Consider the following 23,018-nt stretch of genomic DNA (forward strand, 5'->3'; position numbering starts at 1 on the left):
TCAGGCTGCAGTCATGCCCCACGAGAGCCGAGAGGCAGCAGCTTGGGACTTGCTGTCAGCGCTGCCTCGACAGAAGCAGCAGAAAAGCGATGGTGAGCCTGGGGGCCAGGAACAGATCAGCCGGCGTGATGTTTGAGTTATAGCACTGAGCTTAACGACAAGCTGTTGCAACACATGGTAATTCTGGGTGGAAAAATACTCGAGAAATGTCTGAAAGCTAATCAGTGAATCCCATTAAAGCTGTCAGAACTTCTTTTACTTCTTTTATTGCTTTAAACAACAAGAGAAAGAAGCGAGCTGCCTCCAGAGCTCCATGGCACCTTCATGTGCAGGTCCCACAGATGAATCCATACTGGACTGTTGGATCAGTTGGTGGAGTAGCAGCCTCACTCGCTTTATTCTTTTTATCTCAGAAGTTGTTTTTCACCTTTTCTCTTTATCCTCAATCCTACCTGCACTCTTAGCCCGGACTTTATATTTAATCAAACATTTTTAGTACAACTTACATAAATTATTTAAGTTTTTTTGCTCTACTAAAAAATGCAGAGTACAATGTACTCATTTGAGTACACATTTAAATGTGCTAAAAGATTTAAGTTTACTAAACAAAAAAAATTACTTTTCTATCAGATTAACTTAAAAAAGTTAAGTTAAGGTAATTAAACAGAAAAACGCCCCCATTTACGTGTAAGTCGCCTTTTTTCAGCTTGCTGTTGGTGAATCAGGCAAAAATGATTTTCTTGTGTTCGGGTAGCCATTTGTTTTAACTTTTGTAACCTGTTGTTGCAAATTACTTTTTACTTTTCATTTAAGGCTTTTTGCAAAAGTAAACTTGTCTTTTGTGAAGTGGAACCTTTGTTAAACTAAATGGACAAACATTTTCTTCCTCATTATGCTATTTTTGAGTAGCATGTACACCAGTCTGATGGGACTTTTTCATCTTCCGTCCAATTTTGGTAAGTGTTGTACTTTACTTAACAATTTTGTTTTAAATAAATGATCTTAATGTTGACACTAAATAAATAATCAAACAGCGCTGCTTTATTTGCCGTGTTTAGGCTACATGCTAGCATGTTAGCATGCTAGCCTTCATATGAAGCAAATAGTGTGCTGGCTTGCTTTATTTTAATCCTTAAATGAATGGTATTAATGTTGATATTAATACTTCTGTTTCTTTGTTTTGTTTTAGAGAGCTGCAGCCAAACATTAAGAAATCAGCTCACTGTGTGAAACTGACGACAGGTTCATGGTTACTGTGAAGAGCTGTTTGTGTTTCATCAGAACTTTATATACAGTTTGTACAGTTTTTAAGATGTTTTCTTGATATGTTGTATTTTAAGTAAATACTTCTGAAGTGAAATAAAGAAAAACTATTTTATAATTCTGTCTGTTTTTCTATAAACATTTGTAATTGATATTTAAAATGTAATTAACATGAAAACTAAGAAGAAATCAATATTTTTGTCCATTGAGCTCAAGATAATAAGTAGAATTATTGGGAAAAGCAGTTGGTATAACCAAAAAAACAAAGTTTAATCAACTTGCCTTTTAGGTGTAATAACTTAATGTTTTAAGTTATGCTAACTCAAGTTTTCATTATACATTACTTAACTTTTTTAAGGCAACCGGTTTCCTCAAATTTTTTAAGTAGATTGAACTTATCCGGGCTTACAGTGTGTGTGGTCGTGCATTTTGCTGGAGGCTTTACTGCTGATGCCCTGTGGGGTGAGCATATGGCCACCTGAGCTCTCACATAAGTGCAGGCTTACGTCCCTGTGTTACGAATGTCCTTCTTATTTGTTTTTTTGGGTGAATGGGACGCCCCCCACTCTGACTAACATGCTCGTCTATCTGTTTTTTTTTTTTTTTTTTTTTTTTTTTCGCTTCAGGCTGTAGATTTTAATTGGATTCTTTTGTTTTAGCTTTCATTATTTTGGCCCCTTATTAATGGAAACCTGTTTACCCGCCCGAGGTTGAATCCTGCAAGTTGAGACTGCCGTGCCAACAGCGCTGCTCCTGCTAGGTTTGACGGAAACCTGGCGTGTTGGCACCAAAAATTTCAAGAACCCACTACGGACTTTATCACAGACTGGACTGAATAATGAAGAACTCCAATTGTTTACAATATTATTTTTTGCTAGTTATAACTTTTAATTTTGTGTGATTTGTGTAAATCCTATTTATTCAAATTATCCTCCAGGCCACCCAAGGAGGATATCGGTCCCTGCTGAGTCTGGTTCCTCTTAAGGTTTCTTCCTGTAATTTTAAGGGAGTTTTTCCTTGCCACTGTCGCCCTCGGCTTGCTCAACAGGGTTTTTGGTCTGTTGGTTCTGGATTCTGTAAAGTTGCCTTGAGACAATGTCCATTGTAAAAAGTGCAATACAAATAAAATTGACTTGACTTACTATTAAGATATTTTAGTTATGAGTTTGTCCTGTATGTTTGTTATGTTTGTTTATCCCCAGTATTGCTCTTCCTTGGTTAAGTATCCTGCAGTTAGGTTTGTCTCCCACAAGCTTGCATGTGCGGGACTCGACCTGGTGCACCTCTATCCGCCGCGTGACATAAAGTAAATATATTACAGATCTGCTGAAATATTATAACCTACATTGAGCACTTTGTTTAGCTGATATATGACTTCTTATACTTAGAATCACTCTGGGTTACCAATTGCCCAAACACTCCAGGGTCCAAAAGATACTAGAAAAGCAATCTTTAGATCCATATAAAACACAGTTGACCAGGGCACCCAAATGGTGCAGCTGGATATTCCGGTAGCACACCAGCGCCGAGATTCTGAACTCCTCTCTTCAAAACTCGCCGTTGCCACCAGTCGGCTGGGCGCCCTCTAGCGGACATAATTGGCAGTGCCTACAGCAGACACGGTTCTGCTAGGGCAGGATGACCAGACTATGTGGGTGGGGTCCTCGAACGCTGTGTAAGGACCCTGATTGGCAAATAGAGAGACGCCTGTGCAGAGTGCATAGGTGAAAAAGGCTTCTGCTAAGGGCTGCACACGGGTTGGAGGAGGCATGAGCAGCAATATATCCACCTCGACTGCAATCAGGGATCCCCCAGCAGCGGAAGACAAATTGACTACACTAAATTGGGAGATTATGGGAGAAAATACATAAATAAAATAGAGAGAGAAAAAACATAGCTGACCAATCTGGTCTATTCAAAGCTGCTGGCATCAAATGTTTTATTTATGGTTGATATAAAATTTTCTAGACCTAAATTCATCTGAAATGCAGACAGACCAACATGGGAAAAAAATAACCCCACATGTTTAAACTGGTACTGCCTGATTTGAGAGACGATATGTAAGACGAGGAAGGCCACTGCATGGACGGACTGGCCCGGTTAATAACAGCCCTACTTTAATCTTTGACAGAATGGAATGCGAGCTCAGGTAAACGCTCCACCCCCGAGTAAGAAAAGCCGTCCTGAGGCAAGTGGTGACGCCACACACAATACTGCGGCACGACAAGTCCAGGCGTGGGCTTCACCACCGTCTGCTCAATGTTTCCCCTCATTCCTGGCTAACCGGGGGCGCTAAAACATGAACCCAACCCAAAACATGAACCAGTAACTCTACTTCTGCTTCAAACCAACGTCTCCCTACTTACCAAGTCTGGTGGCGTTCAAAATCTTTACTTAAACTCTATAAACAGCAAAATTAGAGGCCTGAAAAGTTACTGTAATAACAGCAACACAAGCAAGTGATGAGAAATGTTTTATCTTCAGAGTGGCCACATTTGAGGGGGATTTTGTGTGTGTACGTGTATTATGTTTTATTATTGGTTGCTTGCACTCCTTTCTGGCTTCTTCCACTTTCCACTTTCGCATGTTTGTCACTCTTTATTGTTCTCGATGTTCAAATGACAAATATTATTAGACAAGGACAACCAAACTAAACATAATTTTTACATGTAATTAATGAAAGGAAATTTATTCAGCACCAGCTGTTCCAGTGTTAAATCTGCATTGATTATTGAGTTTAAGTAGACTAGACACACACACACTTGATTACTGCAGATCCAGAGGAATCAAACAGAACCATTTCATCTATGTGAAGTAGACTGAAGGGTTTTTACCGTACATTCTCACAATCAAAAACCGATGAAAATGAAGCTCAATAATTCAGTTCAGGAAAGGATTTAATAGCTCTGGAACTCAAATATAACAACAGTTAGAACCTTTATTTCCAAACTGAGAAAATCTGGAACAGTGGTTAAGCTTTCTAGAAGTAACCAGTCTACCAATTCTTCTTCAATAGTGTATTAAGGACTTATCCAGGAGGTTACAAAAGAATCCAGACAAACATTTAAAGAACTGCAGGTCAGCGTTCATGATTAGAACGAAACTTGGCAAAAGTGGTGTCCAGTGGAGGGTAGAAAAGTCAAAACCAATGCTCACTCACTTCCTTAACCACTTATCCAATTAGGGTCGCGGGGGGGGGATCCCAGCTTTTCAATGGGCGCAAGGCACACAGTAACACCCTGGATGGGGCACCAGTCCATCACAGGGCAGAAACAAATACACACACACCCATTCACCTATAGGGCAATCAAGTGTCTCCAATTAACCTGATTGCATGTTTTTGGACTGTGGGAGGAAACCCACACAGACACGGGGAGAATGCAAACTCCACACAGAAAGGACCCGGACCGTCCCGCCAGGACCTTCTTGCTGTGAGGCGACAGTGCTACCCACCGAGCCACCGTGCCACCCTAAAACCAATGCTAACCAAGGGAAACATTAAGGCTCATATCACGTTTCTAAAACAAAAAACACAGTAATGACCTTCAAAACTGTTGGAAAGGGTTTTGTGGACTGATAAGAAAAAACACAAGACATAAGCTCTGTTACAAATGTTATGGACTGACGACTTGTTTGGGGTGCTTTCTACCTTTTTTCCAGTAAAATAGTATAGTAATAGGATAAAGCACTGGTAAAACAGATAATGAATAAATAAATGAATTAATAAAACATTTTGTTACGTCTGGTGTAAATGGCAGCATTTTTCAATAAGAAAACTGTACCAGCAGTCAAACATGGTGGTGCCTGAGTAATTTGCCATGATTGACAGAATCATGTATTTTGCTCTCTACTACAACATCCTAAAGGAAAATATCTGGTCACCAGTCTGTGATCTAAAGCTCAAGCTTAATCGAGTTCTGCAACAGGACAATAACATAGCAAAGACCAAATCCACCCAGTGAATGGCTTAAAAAAACTAAATTAATGGCCATGCAGCTCTGGAGTCCAACATGAAATGCAGTAAACCTGATATTCACAAACAGCAAACAATTCTTTATTAACCATCGTACACACAGAGCGGCACTTTTGTTTAGGTCACCATGCAGTCCTTGAAATGGCAGTAAAATGTACTGCATTACTGTAGTGAACAGACCCAACAACCAACAGTGAGAGCCATAAGGGCAACATCTGGTACCTACAAACAGTATATTAACCAACCAGCTGGTTCACAGGAATCCCATCCTGTAATCTTAAAATCACCACCCTTACACCTTAATGTTTTATTGTTAGAAGTGCAGACGGACTCGTTTCATTCCTCTCACTGCTCACGTCGACCTGCAGTTAAAGCATGCCACTCAGGAAAAGTAAGAGTCAGGACTAAACTGTAATTATCCAGCTTTAACACTGCTGACAGAATCAGGAGTGAATGTGAACGTGCCCGGAATCCCTCAGTTATGCTACAGGTAGTGGTTTTATAAATAACAGGATACGAACGGATCGGAGGAAAGAGGAAATCACTGATCTCCACACACTTTCGACTCTTAGATGTCCTGATTCTCTGGATAACTGGTGTAATAATTGAGTTCAATGTGGATTAGATTAAAGATTAGATTAGATTATACTTATTATTAGAAATCCAGTGAAATATCTAAAGACGTGATAAAACACTGGTAAAACAGCAAGTGTAAGAAATGACTGGTTTGTGATACACTCCTTGATGCAGGGGACTGAAGGTCTTACATGCACTGGACTTCTTGATGGACTTTCCTGCTAAACCACTAGCTTTGTGTGGTCTAGAAAGAGTATAAGGTTTTTATAGAACACATTTAAAGTACAGTACTTTTAAATAAAAGCAGAAACTAATTTGTAGCTCCATCCTTGTCAATATTTCAGAAGATTAATTCTGATAGTCTCACAGTACCATTCATCATACACTAACACAAGCAAAACTGTAACTGAACCCAATTTGCAGGATACTTAGCTAAGGTAAGAACAATACTGTGGCTAAAAAGCCACAAACAGAAGAGGCCAAACTAACAGAAACAAAGTAATAAAGACACAAAAACATCCGAAGCCCGCAATGGAGAAAGTGGATAGAAAAGGGACAGAGCATGAATGAAAACTGGTTGTTCTCAGAAAAAAGTAAGGAAATCCAGGGGGGGCCCAGGTGGCGCAGCAGGATATTTAGAAACTCTGTGTTGCCACCGGTCGGCTGGGCGCCATCTAGCGAGCATAATTGGCAGTGCCTGCAGCAGACACGGTTCTGCTAAGGTGGGGTGAGCGGACTATGTGGGTGGGGTCTTCAAACGCTGGGTAAGGACCCTGATTAGCAGACAGAGAGGCACCTGTGCAGAGTGCATAGGTGAAAAAGGCTTCCGCTAAGGGCTGCGTGCATGTCGGAGGAGGCGCGAGCAGCAATATACCCACCTCAACTGCAATCAGGGATCCCCCAGCAGCGGAAGACGAATTGACTACACTAAATTCGGAGAAAATGGGAGAATATGCATAAAAAAAAATAAAAAAAAAAGAAATCCAGAACAAGTCGGTGACAACAATGAACATACAGAACCAACACAATATCAACTGGCTCAGCTCATGCCGACCATCACGCCATCTCTGGTGCAGCTCGCTCATCCAGAGCGGTTCTGTTGTGACGTCCGAAAAGTGGCGCAAAAACAGCCGAGTTCCCCGGAACAGATAAATGGAAAAAAGAGTGACACTAAACTGAACAAATTGTAGAAATATCTTGTAATTGTAGAGGTGTTTTCATACCTTCCAGGAAAGGACACACATAAATTACTTAAAAAGAGTCGTTTTGACAGAACACAAGTAATAAAAAGCTTAAATATTTTGGTTACACCTGCTTTGTGGATGTGCACGACTTCTTGTCTGGTCATGTGTAAGAACTGTAAATAAAAAAAAAACTGTAGAACAGAATGTCGGACTGTTCAGAATACAGTAATGTGAAAAATTATTGTTTATTTTAATATATTAAGACCATTTACACCTCCAAAAAGTACTGCTTTAATTCTCAAGTAATGAATGTCATTATTATAAAGATTAAAAGAGTGACAGCCTGAAAAGATTCAATTATTACATGAAAAGGGTTCTAATTAAAAGCCTAGACATGGATTTCTTTGAGTGTTTTCAAAAAAAAAAGCCACACTAGCAGTGAGATCCAGGAGGTTCGTGCAGGTAATAAGACAAAAGAAGGAAACGCTGAGAGACTCTAAAAAAAACACTGTGAGACAGCAGGTATGGTAAAACTGAGCGAGGTGGAGGTGGGATCTGTCAGCAGGGACGTCTCCAGAGTGGATTAGGACCTGGAGACAGAGTGTGCCCTCAAGCAACACAACAAACAGTTGATGGTGCAGGTTGTGTGTGCTCAGGTAGGCTCAGTTTCAGCTCCACAGATTTAGTCACTAGACAAACATACCGATAGTGCTGCAGGCTGCAGGATCCAGAGTCCAACCAATCAACCCCCACCCCACCCCGACCACTAAACGACCCCCTTCTTTAAATCTGAGATCTCGACCTGACTGGGCGAATGAGTGCATTAAGGTAAATCTTCAACATTGACGAGCCTTCCTGCCACTGGGATTATCATATCCTTCATCCCCTGATCTTCAGATAATCCTGCATTATTGCCACCTTTCAGGACCTTGCATTCTTCTTTACAATAGACTAGCTTAACAACAGGCAGGCAGCTGCCATTAAGAATGGCATAACCTGCCCAAATCCAGGTTTATAAAGCTGGTAGGTATGTATTCGAAAAGACCTGGAGCTGTAATTGATGGTAAAAAGCAGTAGTAGCTCAGCAGTTAAAGTACTGGACCAGTAATCTGAAGGTTGCTGGTTCAAGCCCTACCACTACCAGGTACCACTACTATCACTGTACTGTACAGGTATAAATGTATATATGATTAATAAAGGTGTTCCATCTGCTCTAGATTAGCAAGCACTCCAGTGCACTTGATTTTAAATACAATGAGATTTGACATACAACCTTACACAGTTTACTTTCTACTTTAATTTATCTGCCTCCAGGCAAACTTTAGAAAGTCAAAGTTATTTGGTGGCGCTCAGTATGCTGTATATGATTAGGGTTTCACCTCCCAAAAGCATGCAGGAGGTAAATTAGCTGCACTAAAATGTCCACAGGGGTAAGAGACCAAATTAGCACTGTCCAATAGACTGGCGCTCTGTACAGGGTTGTTCCAGCCATGTGTCCAGTCTGTTCAGGTGACACCGAACACACCACGAGTCTGACCAGGACCAAGTAGTTAGTGAAAATAAATATCTGATTCTGATTAACTGGTGTAGAAAGTTTCTTTTGTTTTGTAAACACACACACACACACACACACACACACACACACACAGAGAGAGAGAGAGAGAGAGACACACAGTAATCACTTTTCACCTTTTGCTGCAGCACTATTGAACATTTTTCTTTGGATCCACTTGTGTAAGGTTTAAATCATGAATGGACCCACAGTGACCCATATTCATTGTAAATAAAGCCATGAAACTGTGGTATTTACTGACGTCTTTAGCTGAACAATACTGTGCACTATGGCTATAAAGCATCACTACCCTTCCTCAAATGTTACGCTAATCATAGCCGACAGCAGAAGTCTGTGGCTGCAAGAACACGCTGGTGCTTCAGGACCACCAAAACTAAGAAAATGCTTTTTCAACAATAAGAAGATGATGTCTTTATTTTCCAGAATCTGTGCTGTATTTTGTTGTTTTTTTACTGATGATAAGCGTGTTTATTTGAGTATTTTAAGCTTGTGTGATCTTGAATCAACTTAAAATGTGTCTGAATTTCTTTGGACAAAGTTTTAGGCTTTAAACCTGTTCACATTAGCAGTGATTGTGTTTTTGGCTATTGGCAGGGTCACTAGTGAATGTTCCTGATGTCAGGTTTACCAAACATTAAGTTTATTTTGTGTTTTACTTGCCCTTTTTCAAACTTTTTATTAAGATCCATGTCATTACGGAGCTTAACTTTATTATTTAAAACAAATAACTATTTACTTATTAGTGGAACATCCAGACTGACCATGTAGACTTTAGAATGTTATTGGTTTAACTGTATAGTTACCTACCAAAAAAACCTAGCATTATGCATAATGTGATTAGAGCAGCGGTAGCTAAGTGGTTAAGGTACTAGACTGGTAATCAGAAGGCTCCTGGTTTAAGCCATATCACTGCCAAGTTGCCACTGTTGGGCTGCTGAGCAAGGCCATTGACCCTCAATTGCTCAAATCATGTTCAGTCATAATTGTAAGTCGCTAAATGTCGCGTCTGTTAAATGCTGAAAATGTAAATGTGATTAGCACAAAAGCTTGGTAATGTTTGATTACAGCTAGTACAGTTGAAAATAAGCTGATAAAATTATTAAAACGATTTGCAGCAGCAGCGGAAGCTAAATGTGATCAGGTAATGGGATACAAATAGAATGAGAGACAATTTTGGAAAAACGCTGTAAAAGTATTAAGAATAATTGTGCATAATATTCTACCACTAGTTTACTGTATTCTTTAGGTAAACAACAGTAATGGACACAGAAAATTGCTGCATGTTGTATTTTGCATAAAAATGAGAAACCAATGCTCTGCACTTCATCTACAGTTGTAGGGGACAGTTGTGGCCTAGCGGTTAAGGTACTGGACTAGTAATCCAAAGGTTGGTGTTTCAAGCCCCACCACTGCCAGGTTGCCACTGTTGGGCCCTTGAGCAAGGTCCTTAACCCTCAATTGCTCAGACTGTATACTGTCACAGTACTGTAAGTCACTTTGGATAAAAGCGTCTGCTGAAAATGTAAATGTAAATCTACATTTTTATATAAAGATATAAAAAATGCAATTATTTTTATTACATCTACACCTAACTGCAGTATTCATGTCTATTTTAAATCTGTGATGATGGTTATAAAAATATGTAAAAATAATTATGCCATACATATTTTTGAGTTTTCATTCAAATCTGAAACATTTTAATATCCCGTCGTCTTATAGTGATAAATAGAGATTAGGCTTGTGCTATAACCCTAAAATCATTTTAGCACTCATCAGGGGTTTCATTGGTTCATTTCTGATTTTCAGATAATCACTGGAGAGCAGCAAAGCATAGAGAAAGTTTTCAGCAGCGTGGCCCACCGGTGAAGCTGAGTGATAAGTAGCCCAGGTATGTGCGGGTCGACCCCACATGAGGTCGAGCTCAGGGTGGCTTGCATGTCCGGGCCTCTCAGCATGCCTTTATACTAACAACACCAGCATAGGTGGGGTAGTGCTTCAAGACGTCTAAGGGAACGAGTAAGGGAATGTAAGGTACCCTTAAGGGAACACTAATCCCATTGATCCTATCATACTTAATCCACTGGACTAGCAAAGACGTGAGTCTGGTAAATGAGAGGTTGACCATTAAGGGCAGATTTCTAATGATTTGTCAGGTCTGAGAAAGATTCGCTCAACTGAAAAGCTTTGTTATGCTAAGTCGATTACAGCTGAGAAAACTTTAATAACTCAATACAATAAAGTTTTATTCAAACAAGAGAACAAGAGTCATGATTAAGAAACTAAACCTGTGGTTTGCAAGGCCTGAATGAAATTGAATTGGTCCACTGTTATGTTAAAAAATTAAAATATAAATAAAAGTAAATAATAAATAAACCCACAATTTCTAACAAGTGTATACATCAATCAGCCATAACAATAAAACCACCTCCTTGTTTGCTGGACTAAGAATAGTCCACAAACCAAAAATATCCAGCCAACAGTGCCCCATGGGCAGCGTCCTGTGACCACTGATTAAGGTCTAGAAGATGACCAACTCAAACAGCAGCAATAGATGAGCGATCATCTCTGACTTTACATCTACAAGGTGAACCAACTAGGTAGGCATGTCTAATAGAGTGGACAGTGAGTGGACATGGTAAACACCTGCTAATGAATTCTGACTGCTGTTAAAAGCAACATCAGGACCATCATGAACAACAATGAGAGTCAGATAAAGTGCTAAAAATCACACTGACATTGGGATCTGAAACAATAAGTGCGAATATAAAAATCATGTTTCATAATCTAGTCACCTGACAAACAATCTGGTATTCTGGTGTTACAGCATACAATAACATTCTAGAAAACGCGTTATAAAAAACTATGATTTTAAAGCAGTTAAAATTATTATTTTTTGTTTGTTTTCTGTTTTCTGATAATGTATTCCACTCATCCTACTTTCTCTAGTGCCCTTTACACAATTTATTATAAGAAAAGCCAAAACAACTTCTGTATGCTTTAGAAGGAAACCAGAACACCAAGGGAAACCAAACCAGACAACAGAAGAATTCCTCACAGACAGTGAGTGGAGACAAGGATCAAACCCGAGTCCTGAGGACCGATGTTTCTGTGTGGCACACATTCTACAATCTGCCCACACAATTTACAGCGGTATCTTGTAACTCAACGACCCCTAAACTCAAAATCTTTGAAACCCAACACACTTCTTCGAGAAATTTGTTCCCTTAAACCCAATGTGTTCATTTTTATTTTTTTTATTTTTTTTTATTTCAAATGAACAATGAACAGTCGCTTTGTTCAGCGCTAGGCTTGAGTGGTGCAGTAAGACGTCATCAAAGTGCGAATATGAGACGAATCTGCATTTGTGTGGAAAAACCGTCAAATTCACTCTGAAAGCTCCACATGTATCTGTGTTTATTTGGATTTTCCTCCCTGTTTCACTTTTAAACTTGTGTTACAGCCAGAGGTTCTGAGAAATTGTAAGAATCAGCTTTTTTTTAAGAGAGTCTAAAACGTTTATTATTAAAAAAAGCTTAATGTATTAAAATTATGACATAGAAACACTAAACTGCTTATAATTTCTCTCCACTAATGAAATTCGTTGTTTTAGTACAATAAGTCACGTTAAACATTGTGCAACATTTATTTTTAGTAATTTATTTTTAACTGTTTTTAATTGTGGCAGCTCGGTGGGTAGCACTGTCGCCTCACAGCAAGAAGGTCCTGGGTTCAATCCCCAGGCGGGGTGGTCCGCGTGCTTTCTGTGCGGAGTTTGCATGTTCTCCCCGTGTCCGCGTGGGTTTCCTTCCACAGTTCAAAAACATGCAATAAGGTTAATTGGAGACACTGAATTGCCCTATAGGAGAATGGGTGGGTGTGTATGTGCGTCTGCTCTGCGATGGACTGGCGCCCCGTCCAGGGTGTTATTATGTGCCTTTTGCCCATTGAAAAGCTGGGATAGTCTCCAGCACCCACCCCCCCCAACCCTAATTGGATAAGCCATTAAGTCATTGTGTGTTTTTTGCTGTATTTCAGTGTTAGTTTCAGTGTATAAGTGTCAAAAACAACCCCATTATTTGACATGAGCCTAAAATATACTCAACGCCACTCCAAGAATCAATTGACGTTGAGTTTCTATATACCACTGTACCTTCAATTTTCAATGGATTAAAGCCACAGTTTAATATTTGGCATATAAGCACACCTGATATAAACAAACGCATAAATATACACAACACAATACGTGCAGAGTTCAGCATCACATGCAAATTCTGCTGTTATTATTATTATTTTTTTACTCCAGTCGGGAAGTAAACACACACACACACACACACACACGCTTCAAGTCTTAAGACCCACCAATATGATAAGATCCTCTAAATCTTATTTCACCCTGAATGACAGAATGTTTTTTTTATACAAAATAAGTTTGGGGTTTAAAATGTAATTATTCTATATTATTTTAGGGGTTTAGTAAAGGCAGTAAAGTCATTTTTGTGTACAGAATGTTAAGACGACACGAGGGTTAAATATTTGGCAAATAATTCGAACCAGATTCATCCAGGAAGGTAAATGCTAAATGCTAATCCTCCTGTTTTAGCTTTTCTGTGCAAATGCTGGCTGTTATTTGAGTGAAGCTTAGTGCTGGTGGGAGGTCAGAACACGCTTAACGCCTTTCACCACAGAGCTCAGGAGGAAGAACGGGTGCTATTAAAAACATTTTCTCTTCCTGGACGACTTAGAGGAGAGAAATGTGGAGCCCATCAGCAGAGACTCGTACACCAAAATGCCATCACCGGTGGCATCTAAAAGCCACTCAAAAACACAATCACCACATTAAGCCGGGCAGACGTGAAGTGTGAAGGCTTTTATCGTTTTCAAGCACACAGAACTGAGAGTCTCCAGGAAATAAACGGAACAGTGAAGGCTTAAAGTGCTGTGAAAACTTAAAGTGCACTGAAATATTTAGAACTGTTTTTATCAGCTGTTCTTCTGGGAAAAAAATGAGTTAATGCTAAACTTCCAAAACACACTGTTTCATATACTAAATATTACATATACAACTCTGTTTTATTAAAGGTTTGTGAGTAAAAATAAGTTTAAAATTGCTAACACCAGCAAAAGACTAAGCCCACATGGACATTTTTGGCATTCGCTAGAAAAGCCACAATTATTGTTGCCCATAAGTTTGTGAATAATGCTCTCACAATTTTCTCACATGTCTATAATGCCAAGTTCATTACTCGTCAGGTCACGGTACAGTTCACACTACACGACTGGATCTCTTGTAATCGGGAGTCTTTCAAGTCGGTGTGGCTTTCACACTACACGACTGATCAGTGATAGGGGGTTTCACACTACACCATCTATCACCAACTGGAATCACAGACAAGCTTCTCTGGTCTCCCAAACTACGTTTTGTCACAAAAACAAACGCAAGAAGTGACGAGGGGTTTAATGATACCACGTCCAAAAATGCATGTCAACAAGAGGCGAGTGATCAAAGTTTGTGCGCTGATGTGCAGCGTAAAATCTAAGAGAAAAAATAAATGAATCTGAGTGGATTTGGCTACGAGACCAGCATGAATTGTTCTATAGTGAGTTGGAGGTTAATAAATATTTTTTGCAATGCAACGTTGGTGTTATATTTTGTAGAAAACGATCAGGTCAGGTATTCTGATATAAACTATATTACGCCCCTGTCCCACCTTTTTACACTCCTCCCCTGAGTTGCCCCTCACACCGTATCTTGCGTTCTCATCGGCTGTTCGACACTGCACTCATTGCCAGTCGGGCATCTCAGATCCAGATATTTGACAAGCTAGATATATTTCTTTAGCCGCTCGGATTGAGTTGTTGAGTAGTTCACACATTGAGCGATTGAGAGCCGAGTTTCGATCGCAGAGCGAACACCAAGGAAGCCGGAGCCGGCCCAGAGGAAACGGGGAGAACATGCAAACTCCACACAGACAGTGCTACCCACTGAGCCACCGTGCCGCCCGAAGATCCCTCGTAATAAGCAATGAAGACAGAGTGCGAGTATCACAGCTCACACATTTCATGTTCAATATTAAAAACGTGAGATCTATAAAATGAGTAAAGAAAGAACTTACCGTTGTCTTCGATAGAAAAATAGAAGGAGTCACTTGTGGCGTTGTTCTTATTTCGGAGAACGTAGCAGATGTGCATGTCATTGATGTCAGCTAGAGAGGAGATGAAGCAAACAGAAGTGACAGTCAGCAAAGTGCATTCAAATTAGCTGTAAGGACTTTTGGCAGTTAACACACACACACACATTCAAGTATATTCTCTTACATAAGCATGAAAAATTCAATCTAATGCTGTTTACAATTGCTTTCTACCTATTTTTGTACCCACATTGGTCTTGAAAGTACACATAGTGTTTTCACATACTGAGACAGTGTCGCTGGTGCTTTAAAGTGTTCCGAACACACAATCTCACAGTCTACAATGAGGAAAAATCTCCTTTAGCTAAACATAAATAAGTGAGGAAGGTAGGATGTGGGGAAGTGAGATAAAAGCCAGATCCATGAGGTCCTTCAAATTTGTAGCCCTGCACTGGTCAATACTGTTTTTTTCTGATGATAAAACATTTGTTTGACATTGTGGTCAAGGCAGGTGTATCCCAAACCTTGAAAGTACACAGACCTGAGCAAAGGTAACCTGGGCCTGTACACCTTGTTTCTGACAAAACACCTTCTGCTGGATGTGTGTCTCTCCGTTTGTAATGCTTTGCAAGATGCTCGAGTTTTATTATTTGGTTGAAGATTTATTGGAGAGGAAATATGAGGCACTAAAAGCTTGACATAATTACTGCTTCAAGAATTATGTGGTCTATAAAAACAGAGGACCTTTATTGCACCAAAAGCTCAATATCTGTGTCTTCAAGTCGCCAAATAAAAACAAGAGTTTGGGAAAAAGTGCTGCATTTTCTGCCACCTTCAATATTTAATGTTGAAACAGTTCCTCTAAAGAGACGGGGGGATAAAAGGGTAAACATATTTTCAAACTCCCACAAGGACACAGATCGTTATTTACTGTGGCTTCTTAGCCAGTTGAGGAGTCCTTGAAATATTAAAGGACAGAGCTCAGGAGGTGCAGATATGGAGGTGGATTGATTACCTCTTTGTGTGCTCATATCACCTGGATTACTGATTCTTAGCAAACAATTCATGCTGAATCGTGATACTCTGCCAATAGCATTTAGCTTTTGTTAGATGAAGGGCATGAAGCCCTTGGCGGGCCGGAAGTTTTGCTGGAAATATTGCTTTGCAAATGTTATCTAACTAGCAATACACTCATTTAAATTCAAAATTAGCACACTTTTATAACTAAATTTATCCAGTATTAAACAGATGTTTGCTTTGTTTAACTAAGTTTTAGAACACTAGCAAGTGTTAGGTCGTTAATCAAACACCAGTGTGCATTTTAAAGTTCACTGCATGTTTAGACTGTTGACTTTAGATTTTTTTGTCCAACTTTCTGCTGCAATTTTATGTTTAACTACTTTTTATTTAACACTTGGATATTTCATGTGAAACCACTGGAGAATTCTCACTCACTCACTCACTCACTGTCTCAACCGCTTATCCAATTAGGGTCGCGGAGGTGCGCTGGAGCCTACCCCAGCTTTTCAATGGGCGCAAGGCACACAGTAACACCCTGGACGGGGCGCCAGTCCATTGCAGGGCAGACACACACACACACACACACAGTCACCTATAGGGCAATTCAGTGTCTCCAATTAACTTGACTGCATGTCTTTGGACTGTGGGAGGAAACCGGAGCTCCCGGAGGAAACCCCCGCAGACACGGGGAGAACATGCAAACTCCACACAGAAAGTACCAGGACCGCCCCGCCTGGGTATCAAACCCAGGACCTTCTTGCTGTGAGGCGACAGTGCTACCCACTGAGCCACTGTGTGGCCTTTGGGGAATTCTATGTCAAATATTCTTTTTTAGCCTTGCTATTCTAATTTTACTTCTGATTTTTCCTCATGATCTTAAAATAAAAAGGATAATATTATCAATCCCAGAAATGATAACAAATATATCGATATATAGACACACATATACTGTATGTGTGTAGCAGTGGCGATTTCTCTAAGACTGCAAGGGAAGCTCAGCTTCCCCTAAAATGTCCAAAATTAAATGGTCAAATATGTACAGTTGTGTTAACATTTCATTGACTACAAATGCGTTAGAACACGTATATCTCGAAGACGAATTCGTTCAGAATCAGCTAATTATCACAAATCGACTCGATTTTCTTAACTTAACTCATACATTCCCGTAGCGTCAATGCATTTGCCCGCAGAAGCTGAGCGTCTCTTTACTTCTATGGGACTGCGTTGAGGTTTTTTTTTTAATGCTCCGAAACTCGCCGGTCATTGGATAAATGCCTCGATTTTGTCCCGCCCCCGGACGCTGAGCGTCTCTGGGGGTGAATGGGGCTGTGGGCGGGTGTGGACGCTGAGCTTCTGCAAGATGATTAAAGGATCAGTGGAAAGGCTGAATCCCGTTTTGACTGACAGCTCGTTTGAGCGCTACACCGTCACTTCTCAAACTCAAACTCAAAAGAAGCTTTATTGGCATGACAAATAGGGACATTCGTATTGCCAAAGCAATACACTTCATTAGTCACTTAATCACTAGGAGCTTCAGTCCCATCGCGGATTTTGCGAGTTACGTTTTTTGTAAAAGGAACAGAGGGCAGAATTTATGTGTAAATAAATTGACAAATTTTATGATGTAAGCCGACAATGAGCTTCCCCTCTTTGAAAGACCAGCAGCCGCCACCGGTGTGTAGATAGATACCTTACTGAGAAAGAAAATATATAGATTTCCAAATATTGGAACATCAACATTAGGTACAAGGCACATTAACAATCAGCTGCAACTTTTAACATGAACATTTTGCAACTTATAAAAAAAATTGTGATTTGCAATCTGCATGACATTTGAACTTGGACCTAGCACCAAAGTCGACCAATATGCTGCATATGCAATTTTAGCCCAACACCAACTGTTTACAAAAGTAGATTTTATGGAATCAAAAGAGTTACAGAGCAGAGTTACAAACTGTAGCTTTAACATAACGTTACATAGCATAAAATTCTCTCACCTTGGGTGAATGTGGTGATGGTGGCATTCCCCTTGCCCAGGTCGATGAGGTAACCATGCTCCGCTCCCACTGTAACTTTAAAAGTCACAGCTCCGTGTGGACTGTCTCTGTCCTCAGCCTTCAGTGCTTTACTGGTAATCACAAAACCCAGGTGACCAGTGGGCAGCATTTTCAGTGCTGTTCCACCCTTGTTGACCACAATCTGTGGAACACCATTGTCCACTGAAAGAATTGTGATCTTCATTCTTTGTGGCTTGCGCGTTTCAAACACGGTGTCTGGGAAGATGTAGAAGTCGGTATGGGTTCCATCCGTAACGGTAAAGGAGAAGCTATCGGACGCGGATTCTGTCCCATCATGCTTGTAGCTTATCAGGTTTTCATTAATATCCTGCTTGGTGAAGGATGTGGTGGGTCGGGTATTGTTGAACAGCAGCTTTCCGTGAATGGGTAACTGGGTGATGGTGAATTTTAGGAGTCGGTCGACTGTGTCTCGATCCTCTACTGTCAACTCGAAAGGAGTGATTAACCTACTTTTCCCCTCATTAACTACCAGTCCGTGTATAGTGACAACAGGCTTTTTGTTATCAACGTCCGTTATGGAAATGCGAAAGGTTCTGAACACCGGGTTGTAGCCGTCCGTCACTTCAAACTCAAAACTGTCCATTTTAACCTCATCGTCTGAGGTGTGGATGTAGTAGACTTTGCTGCCAGCCAGCTGAAGCTGAGTGAACGAGGTTATGGGCATCCCGAGTGAATCAGTACACTCTAGGTGCCCTCTCATGGGAGCTCTAGTGATGGTAAATACCAGGTGCTCATCGGGGCTGTTGAGATCACTAGTGCTGAGTAAATCTGTGGTAAGGGTAACTCTACCACCTTCTTTCAGAAAGACCCCCTTGCTGACAACATCAGGGAACACCACATCTATTCCACCGACTGTTACATAAAAGTATCGATCGATTAGTGGGTTGATGCCATCGGTGACATCAAATTTGATAAGGTCCCGAATTCCTTCCTGTCCGTTATGTATATAGATGATGAAATTTTGATCAACTTCACTTTGTGTAAAGTTCATTCCGATGGTGATGTTCTGTAAAGTTCCGAATGGCATCCTCTTCTGTAGGATTCCCTGATTTGGACCGTATCGGATTATATACGTCAGTGTGCTGTCTTCAGAATCCAGATCTGTCGCTTTTAAAACTTTGTTGGTAATATCTTTCACCTCTCCTATCTCAATTTCAAGACCATCATTTATCGCCATCCTGGGCGTTTCGTCGTCGACTGGGATAACCAAAACAATGACTGTTTTTTCCACAGTAAATTTTCCATCTGTGAGAAGAACTTTAAAACTGTCCTCGGTTGTTTCTGAATCATCATGCTCATAAACAATACTGGAGGCCTCTCTGATTTGGTCCAAGGTGAAATTGGTCACGGGAACGGTGCCAGAGGTTAACTGATTAATAATAAAGCCATGTTTGGGAGGTTTGGTAATAATGAACGTCAACTCATCTGTGGGAACGTCAGCATCGACGCCATTTAGTATAGGAGTATCTATGACAACGTTCATGCCCTCCATGACAACAAACTCTCTCATGTGGATCTCCGGCTTCTCATCGTTGGATGGGATGATCACGATGGGGAAAAAATGTCTCTCTGAAAAATTGATGCCATCTGAACACCTGAACGTGAACCTGTCCTCAACAGGCTCCACTCCTTTATGAATGCTTTGAACATAATAGATATGATTCTGCTTAATATCTTTAATGGTAAACGCGCTGATTGCAGTTCCAGACCTGGATTTTTCTGAACCCGGAGCAGGGGAGATGTTCTCCACATAACCTGCCGTTGGCTGAACGATGATGGTGCACAAAAGGTCATCGTTGGGAGTGTCTATATCAGAAGCACTTATGTGTGCTATCTGAATGATATTTTTCTCACCTTCGACAACACTGAACTGGTTGCCAACAAACACCTTCGGTGCTTGGCTGTCAATCGGCAGGATGGTTACATGCACTCTGACACCCTTGATTTTATTACCTCCGAATGTCCATTCATCAGACATATCAGTAAGAGTCAAATTAAAAAAGTCTTCTTTTGTTGCCAGGCCAATCTCACCACTTATATGTGTATAAACGACTAAGCCGCTGATGATGTCTGCTTGGGTAAAACGCCTGGACGGGACTCCATTCACAAGTATTTCCCCAAAAACAGGTGGGTCCTCGACTATATATGTAAGTCTAAGGTCATCTGTGTCTTCATCTCTTCCTTGAATGACGTTAGCAGTCATTGCTGTAGCGCCGTTCTCCAAAACGTCAATGTAGGAGCCTATCGTGCCCTCAGGTAGGTTTATGGTTGGAGTTTCATCATCGATAAGCTTCACATTTATTTTCACTGTAATTGGAACTACATGGACGCCATCACTTACATCAATCTGAAAGAAATCATTTGTCAGCTCATCTCCGTTGTGAACAAACGCGATCCTACCATGAGCAATATCATCGGAGTTAAAAGAATCCCCTTTGCTCAGAGGGTTAAACGTATCCAGAATCTGTCCATGCTGAGGAGGCTGGGTGAGCGTAAACGTTATCTTTGTGCTATCCGTGTCAGGGTCCATCGTATTGAGCTCACTGCCAGTTATAACATGTGCGCCACGCTCCAGCACAGTAAAACCAGTGTTGGTAATCTGTGGTGGCTTGTTGTCAACCGGCTGTAGAAATATGGTAAACACTCCACTGACACTGTTTCCTGCCATGTCTTCAACTGTGTAGTTGAACTGGACGACGTGTGGAGTTATTCCCAGCTCGAGATCAGGAGGCTTGTATGAAATCTTGTGATGGTTTATCTGAGCTTGAGTGAACTCTGTGACCTCTGTATTCTGACTCTCGGTTAAAACAATGGCTCCCAGGATACCAGGGCTGTTCTCGTCTGTATCAGTTGGTGGTTGAGTGATTGTATACTTTAAATCTCTGTCCTCAGAGTCCAAATCTGTGTACCGTAGGAATTTCTTACGGAAGACAGTGAGCTGGTATTCATGCACTGTTAGTTGCAAAGTGGTGCCAGGGTAAATCTCTGGTGGGATGTCATCAACAGGGAGAATTTTAATAATAAATACATTTTCTCCTGATTGGTTTGGTGGGTCATTATCATCTTGAACTCGGAAAACGAACTGATCAGTGATGGCCTGGGTGTTGTGAGGGCCGATGTGCCTGTAAAACAACTTTCCATCTGTAATGTCCTGCTGAAGCCATTCGGTCACTGCTTTTTCATACATCTCATCTTCAGAATTAAACTTCCACGTGGATGGATCTTCTGGAGCATCTGATTGACGGAGCAACACCTCTCCGATAGTTGAGAAAGGTGCCTCAATGATAAATCTAATAGTCGAGTCTTCAGAGTCGATATCTGCAGCACTGAGCATTGATGTTGTAATTGGCATCATCTGATTTTTTAATAGAACTAAACCAGTATTGGCGTTAATAATCGGTGGCTCATCATCGGTTGGCACTACAGTTATGGGAAAAAGGAATTCCACTTCATGTTTCCCATCTGTCATGCGGAAAATTATATTATCGCTGTATGTATCGCTGCCGTCATGCTGGTAGATCACAGCACCTTGATCCAGATCAGCAGGTGTAAAGAATTTATTCCTTGATCCAATCACTGTAAGTTCACCATGCCTCAGCCCATCAATCACAGTCACTTTTACATCATTTAAGTTGTCCTCATCACTAATCTGGAGGTTTTGTAAAGTGAAAAGTGGTCTAGACTGGCCCTCGTAGAGCAGCTGTCCTGTGTTTCGTGTCACAACAGGTGCTAAAGTGTTCATGGGCTTAACTACAATCATGAAAGCAAATGGGTCGGAGACAGCTCCCTCTGTGTCCACGACTACAAACTCGATTTGGAAAAGTCTCTCCGAATTTGAGTCCTCCGACGGAGGCTTATAGGCTATTTTAAGATCCCTGAGATCACTCTGATAAAAGGATGTAATGGGTAGATTCCTGTCATCTGTGCTAACAATATATCCCTCCTCAAATGACAAAGGAGATGTGATGTTAAAGATTAAGTCATCGGGAGCGGATTCAACATCCTCCGCATCTAGCATGTCAGGGGTTATTGCGGTCATCACAAACTGGTCAACTTCCATCATCATCATGGCTACAAAACTAGGTTTGGGAGCTGTGTTTTCCTCGCCCTCTTTGATCCGCACCATAATTTGAAAGAACTCCTGCTTTAGGACGTTACCTTCTTTGTCTTGAAGCTCAACAAACATTGGGACGTAATCACGATTAGGAGAGCGCTGTGTGAACGTATGGCGATAACGAACATTCAGCCTGGTGAATTCATCACAGTCAACCATTTTGCCCAGTTTACCATCATCAACCAGTTTTCCATACCTGGGCAGGACACCAGCACCTGCAAGAGATGTTACTTTGCATTGATACAGATTTCGATCATAAGTGAACTCCAGAATCTTCTTATCGATGGGATTGCTAATTTCTAGAAGTTTCTCGACAGTCAGAGGCATGTTTTTAGTCAGAATCTCCAGCTGGGTGAAGATCACCTCCACTTCCATCATGAACGGGATGATTACTGTGTCAGTCTGGGAGTCATAACTCAGCTGGAGTCTTACTCTGTCTTTGGAGGGGCTCCGAGAGCCAAAATGCGAGTACTTTACATCACTGGGTCCAAACTCACACGGAAACTTTTTGGGGCTCAGCTGACCCGGTTTCTGAGACAGCGGGTCATTGTCCAAAACTGTGATGGTGCACTTGTCTCCTGGTCGAACCTGAAGGACCAGATCGTTAATAGGGTCAATAAAAACAGATCTCCCAAAAGGAACCCGGATTCCATTGTTGGCCACCAGAATGGCGTCCTCGGATAAGTCCGACCTGAGACCATAGGTCAGCCCCAAACTGTCAAATCCGCCCGCATGGGAAACCTCCAGCAGGGTAAAAACCAGGTACAGTAAACAAAGTAAAACAGAAATACGTCCTGTTTTAGGCTTGCACTGAGCCATTCTGCAGTCCAGGAAAAAAGTTGTGCACAAAATCCACAGAAATGCGCAGAAAGTTTTAAATCGGCGCAGTTTTGTCCGCTCTCCCTCAGACTGGTGCAGAAGTGAAGTGCACCATCTCTCTCTCCCCAGCAGCCGCGGCACTACCGCCTCCACTACATGCCTGCCGGAGTGAGTGCTTAAAACACACCTACTGTCTTTCTATTGGCTGTTTCTCACAGTGGAATGCACGCAGAGAGTTCTGATTGGATGACACAAACGTCAATCAAAAAGCCTGAACATTAAAAATCCCA

The 23,018-nt window shown here is 41.1% G+C and overlaps 1 protein-coding gene across 1 annotated transcript in view; it reads right to left on the reverse strand.

Annotated features, from left to right (window-relative positions):
- Positions 1–22,728, reverse strand: part of frem2b (FRAS1 related extracellular matrix 2b) — a 100,742-nt gene extending 78,014 nt beyond the window's left edge. Inside the window, exons 1-2 of the mRNA XM_063017328.1 lie at positions 17,715–22,728; positions 14,683–14,772 (exon numbers count right to left, since the gene is read on the reverse strand). Of these exons, the coding sequence (XP_062873398.1) occupies positions 14,683–14,772; positions 17,715–22,728 (5,104 nt within the window). The remainder of the gene's footprint in view (positions 1–14,682; positions 14,773–17,714) is intronic.
- Between the last annotated feature and the right edge of the window lie 290 nt (positions 22,729–23,018).

This window comes from Trichomycterus rosablanca, chromosome 20 (assembly GCF_030014385.1).
Source record: "Trichomycterus rosablanca isolate fTriRos1 chromosome 20, fTriRos1.hap1, whole genome shotgun sequence".
NCBI classification, from domain to species: Eukaryota; Metazoa; Chordata; class Actinopteri; order Siluriformes; family Trichomycteridae; genus Trichomycterus; species Trichomycterus rosablanca.